This window comes from Camellia sinensis, chromosome 1, assembly GCF_055761805.1.
Source record: "Camellia sinensis isolate YWXY chromosome 1, ASM5576180v1, whole genome shotgun sequence".
NCBI classification, from domain to species: domain Eukaryota; kingdom Viridiplantae; phylum Streptophyta; class Magnoliopsida; order Ericales; family Theaceae; genus Camellia; species Camellia sinensis.
The window spans coordinates 24,707,895-24,713,742 of record NC_138961.1 but is presented as its reverse complement, the minus strand read 5'-3'; the positions used below and the strand labels follow the sequence as shown (position 1 = coordinate 24,713,742).

Here is a 5,848-nt window from a genome sequence, read left to right as displayed (position 1 = left end):
CAGATAAAGATATTCTACAAATAGAAGAAAGAACATGGACGATATACTTTGACGGAGCAACCAATCAATACGGTTATGGGATCGGTGTGTTGCTAATAGCACCTGATGACTCTCATATACCCTTTGCCTACAAACTCTGGTTCAAAGTATCCAACAACGAAGCAGAGTATGAGGCGTGTATCGCTGGTTTAGAAGTCGCCCTGGAAGTAGGGGCAAAAAGGTTGGACGTCATCGGGGATTCGAATTTGGTCGTGCCTCAAGCCAATGGAGATTGACAGGTTAAAGAAGAGAAAATGAAAGTTTACCATCAGGTCTTGGACATGCTAATTCTAAGGTTTGAAAAGTAACGTTTACCCACTTGCTAAGAGAGAATAACCGATTCGCTGATGCACTAGCAACTCTATCTTCCATGGTAGACATTCCATTGAGAGTCAGGATGCGTCCAATCATTATTGAACAGAGGTATACACCGGCTACGAAACCATTGTCATAATAGATGAGGCTTCAGATAAAAACCCCTGGTATTATGATATTTGGAATTTCTTAGAAAAGGAGGCGTATCTGCCAGGAGCAAATACCAAGGACAAAAGGGGAATACGGCATCTGACCGTTCATTTCATCATTTGCAGAGACAAACTGTACAAAAGAGGCCATCTGGAAATGCATAAGCTATGCATCGAGGAAGAAGAATCAAAGTGCCTTACGGAGGCCATTCACCGAGGAGAGTGTGAGGCCTACATGAATGGTGTGATGCTCGCCCCAAAAAATCCTTAGGCAAGGTTACTACTGGTCAACCATGGAAGAAGATTGTATTGGTTTTGTTCAGCGCTATCACAAATGCCAGATTCATGCTAATCGTATGAACATTCCGCCATCGAAGCTCTACAACATGACTTCACCATGGCCATTCTCTGTTTGGGAGATAAACGTTATCGGCGCAGTTATGCCAAAAGGGTCAAACGAGCATGAATTCATTATGGTAGCAATCGATTACTTCACAAAATGGGTGGAAGCCTAGTCTTAATCTATACTGAAAGCATCACATGTGGCTAAGTTTATCAAAAACAACATCATCTGCCGATATGGAGTGCCCAATGAGATTATCTTCGATAATGGAACGCACTTCAAAAAAGAAGTGATAGATTTGCTTGAAAAATATAACGTGGCTTTCCATAAGTCATCAACCTACAGGTCGCAGACTAATGGGGCTATTGAAACTGCTAACAAGAATATCAAGAGAATTCTGCAGAGGATGGTAGAAACCTATAGAGACTGGCCAGATAAATTACCATTTGTGCTCTGGGGCTACAGAACCTCAATCTAAACATCTATAGGGGCAACCCGCAATTCTCTTGTTTACGGGATGAAGGCTGTTTTGCCAATCGAAATTGAAGTGCCCTCACTACGAATGAAGGCTGAGTGTCAGATAGCAGAGGCAGATTGGCAGCAAAGTAGGTTTGAGGAGTTGATATTGTTTGATGAAAGAAGACTAAGAGCATTATATCATGTCCAGGGCTACCAACGTCGAATTTCTAAGGCTTTTAACAAGAAGGTTAAGTCCCGGAATCTCAAGGAATGGGACATGGTGCTGAAAGACAACCGAGATTCTATTCATGACCCTAAGGGCAAGTTTAAACCTAACTGGACTAGTCCTTACATCATCAAGTCAATATGGTCAGGAGGGGTAGTTATTCTTATGGACTTGGATGGCTTGGAGTTCTCGCAACCAATCAACATGGACAAGTTGAAGAAATATTACCCCTAAGAGACTCGCTAGGCCAAAAACCTAAAAGGGCGACCTAGGCAAAATTTAGAGCATGAAAAATTAGAAATAAAGAAAAATTGAGCTCGCAAGGTTGAAAACCCTAAAGGGTGGCTTTGGCAAAAGTTAGAGCGTAAAAGGAGAAAGTTAATACTCGAGTGAACCTGAATCGAACTACATAAGGCCTGATTCCCATTTTTGGGATACGTAGGCAACTTTATCCTGAAGTTCGATCATAACTATCTCTAGTTCAACTGTCCTATCCGCTTTCCTAATCAAGTCATCCTTGTTTATCATCTATTAGTTCGGTTATGCTCGTATTTCAGGAGCAAAGTTGAGTATAGAATAGTAGTAGTAATACGCAGCCAGGGGCAGTTATGATTTGTTTTGATTCGTAATTGTACATCTTGAGGATCGATTCTATGCGTGTTAGGTGGTGATCGCTTCCGAAAATTATTTTGAAAAGTTTTAATAAAAGTTGATTTTGTTCAAAATTTTACCCTTTTACAACTTGGACCATTTTTGGGACCTAAAGGAAAATTTTCAGTAATCGCAACTTTAATTTTATTGATTTCAACACAAGTACATTCTCCAAACTCTTTGATTTAGATCAAAGTTGTTTTTTACATCTTGAAAAGAAAAGATCAAAGCAGTAAAACTAGGGGCACAGTTGAGTCAGGTGGCTCTATGCCAAAGATGGTCCAACAGCTGCCTCCTCTTCAAGCCAAGCCAAACACTCCTCAGATAGGGTGTAACCGAAACTAATGCCAGGGGCCAGAATTTCTCTCGTCCTCCAGGTCGCAAGATACAGGGGCAAATGCGAAGCGCAAACCGGAAATGAAGCTGTGTATTCCACTCCCTCATCTGGACGTATTTGATCATGCCCAAACTGGTGTCGAAACCAGAGAGGAAAATAGAACACGCAATGTGTAAAGCCAATTAACTCTGCACCCGACTGTCAGGACATGCTGTAGCTCATCTCGGCTAAATTAAACTAGGGGCAACGCCAAGATATATCAGCTGCGGACCTACTGCACATCCAATCATACCATAAACCCTTTAAAGGGAAATCTATTAGCCATTGGTGAAAGAAGTAAGCCCTGGTCGAGTATTCGGGGTAAGGGCCCACTACCTGCAGTTTATCTATCAACCATACCTGGGGAGGGATGAAAAATAAGAGAGATTAAAGAATAGAGAGGTGTGCGTTGAGGGAAAAGTAAGAAAAATGTTTTGAGAGAAAAACAGAGAATGAGTGATGAGTGATGTAAAAATCATAAATTAAAAGGGTGGAAAATAATACCTAGAGAAGTAGTGGACTCCCTGTAAAGCAGGTAGTCTCTCCCTGACGGAAAGCATCCAAACGCATCAAAGTTTCGGCTAGTGCTAAACCTATGTAGCTCTTGCCCTCCTTCACGCCTTGAGTCACTTCGATCAACCGGATGCTGGCTCCGCCAAAACTAGGGGCAATGAGGAGTTGCGCAAGTAGGCATAAACAGAGAGCATGTTGTCGGTGGCGGCGCCAAAGAAAGTCACTCCTATCTCCAATAGCGGAAAACCGATGAAATAAACTAGGGACCGAGCATTGTGCAATGATAATCCACACATCCGGCCCAAAGCGTGAGCATGGCTAAAACGGGGCTGAGGCATGATTTCTTTGTCGCGCTGGGATTCCATCAGTGCTTGAAATTCTTCTAGTGTTGGACACATTTCTTGAGATCCAAATTGAAATACATGTGTGACAGGGTTCCAACATCGAATTGCGGCATGGAAGAATGGAAAACAAAGAGAAGTGCGGCTTAAAGGGAAAAGGGCATTTAGGTCGAAACTGCGAAAATTCACCTTTTCCGAGCCATCCAAAGTGGCTATCCAATCTCGAAGCCTATTGATAAGTAACATCTCCATCTTGAGAGCAAAATATCAAAGATTTGTGAGTATGCCAGAAAAACAACATGGGAGTACTATTTCTAGAGTTTGAGAAGGAGCTATGCATGACACCTGGACAGCACTGACCGACAACACATTGATGGCCGGTCGTGCATTGGTGGTGGTCAGCCGTGCATCAGTGAAGCCCGATCGGGCCTTAGTGTTGGTCTAGTTTAGTGCAATTGCAGCAAAGGTTGGCCTTTGTTCGGGTGGACCACGACTGTACTTTTGAGTCTTGTTTTATTTGTACCAAGTGTTTTTTTAGCATTTTCGAGATGTTTTTATTTTGTTTTTCTGTTATCGAGTTGTATTTTACATTTTGACTGGATGTAAGTCATTATTCGATTCATGAATCAATTCAAGAACAAGCATTCACAGTTCTAACGGTTACAATGTAAGAGTTATGACATTAATCACATGCAAATGCCATTCATCACATTGTGCAAAGAGATCAATCAATAAAAACTTGTCTTTTATAAATTGGCGGGTCCAGCCCCGATCATTGTTTTACAAAACAAAAACAAAAGAAAAGTCTTTAAAAACAAAAAAGGTCTATCTGAAGCTAGTCTTTAACTACAAAGCAAAAGTAAAACAAATAGCAAATCATCATCATCATTATCAGTAACCCATCCTCGCCCTCTTCCTCCTCGGCTGCGAAGGAGGTGCATCACTGTCATCGTTAGGGCTACTGGATTGTAAGTCAACCTCCTTTTCTTCATCCTCGGCGGTCGTAGACCCGTCAAAAGACTCCTCCGAAGGTGAGTGCTACCTCGCTCGGCCTCTCCTTCGGGTAGCTCCTCCTCGGCCTCTCACTAGGCCCCGTCTCCTTCTCCTCCCAACTGGAGGAGGTTCTGCAGGTGCAACTGATACAGGCTAGAGCTGAAAACAAAAAAAGAGAGAAAGAAAAGAAAATTCAGAAAAGATCAGTGGAGTTGGGAACAAATATTATACTAACTATAAATTCGGGGCAAAGCGTACCTCAATCCCATGTGACGCGAGAATAGTCTGTCTCCTTTGCACTATGAGGATCAACTGGTCAATTGTTCGGAAGAGATCATCAGCAAACGCTGGGGTATCTGCAAAAGAGAATGAGACTTTCAGCAAGGTAGACAAAATAACGGATAACAGGGGACAGAAATAACATATAACAAACAGAATGAAGTGCAGTAGCTAAAAGCATAAAGAAGTGTGTACCTACTCGATGCCAAGAGCGAAAGTCAACCTACGGTCCCTTTTCTCGATCGGGTTGAGAGGGAGCTGCTCGATCACCCTGTTCGGCCTCATGTACCTGACCTCAGTGGGAATCACAGGAAACCCAGGAATGGAAGCAACGGCAGGGGCACCTCCAGCACGCGCATCACCAGCAGCAGCAGCAGCAATCTCGGGCATAGCTCGAGCCATGCATGGGGTAAGAGGCACTATCGTCCAGGTATGTAAGAAGGTAGTGAAGTCACCAAGCTCATGATGATGATCGCTATCCTCACCTATCATCAAGAGGTCGAGCTCAGGACCGTCCTGCAGATCATCCACTACCCTCATGCCTAGAGGAAGAGAATGGGGAATGTCGGAGGTAGCGACGCCTCGTGTCTAGCAGATGAACCTCTCTCCTAGGTAGTAAGCTCAGAAAAGGGGCCCTCGAACAGAATCTTCATCGTAGAGGCATGCCATGCAGCAGCGTAGGTCATCCTTGACATCTGGGGAATGTCCGCCCAAGGGTGTCAATCAACTTGCAGAAATCAGTGCAATATAAGGATGTTAGCGTAGTATGAGAAAATCAGTGTAGTGTCAGATGTTAGATAAGAATGGCAGTGCAGTGTCAGAAATCAGTGCAATGTCAGAAGTTAGTACAGTATGAGAATGACAATATGGTACAAATGCAACAGCATGAGAGTGACCGTATAGTGTGGGAAACAGTGTAATATGCTTATAGTAAGTAACAGTTAAAGACTAGTATTTTGTTACCTAGTCCACCGTAATTGTGTCAAAGAAGCGTCGGAAGTACGGGAAGGTTCGGTCTATAAGGCAGCGTCGCTCAAACCGCGAGTTGTAGTACTGGGAGCGGGGTACTGGCAACACGATCAGCCTCACCGGGACTGGAAACAGGGAAGTGAAATATGTGTAGACCCAAAGCTGCAAACAGAAGACATGGGAAAATAGATTAGA

The 5,848-nt window shown here is 43.3% G+C and overlaps 1 protein-coding gene across 1 annotated transcript; it reads left to right on the top strand.

Moving 5' to 3' along the window:
• Positions 1 to 1,363: 1,363 nt before the first annotated feature.
• Positions 1,364 to 3,648, top strand: LOC145823213 (uncharacterized). Its single transcript, XM_082922782.1, has 2 exons — positions 1,364 to 1,684; positions 3,505 to 3,648. Exons 1-2 carry the CDS (start codon positions 1,364 to 1,366, stop codon positions 3,646 to 3,648), a joined length of 465 nt encoding a protein of 154 aa, XP_082778908.1.
• Positions 3,649 to 5,848: the final 2,200 nt, after the last annotated feature.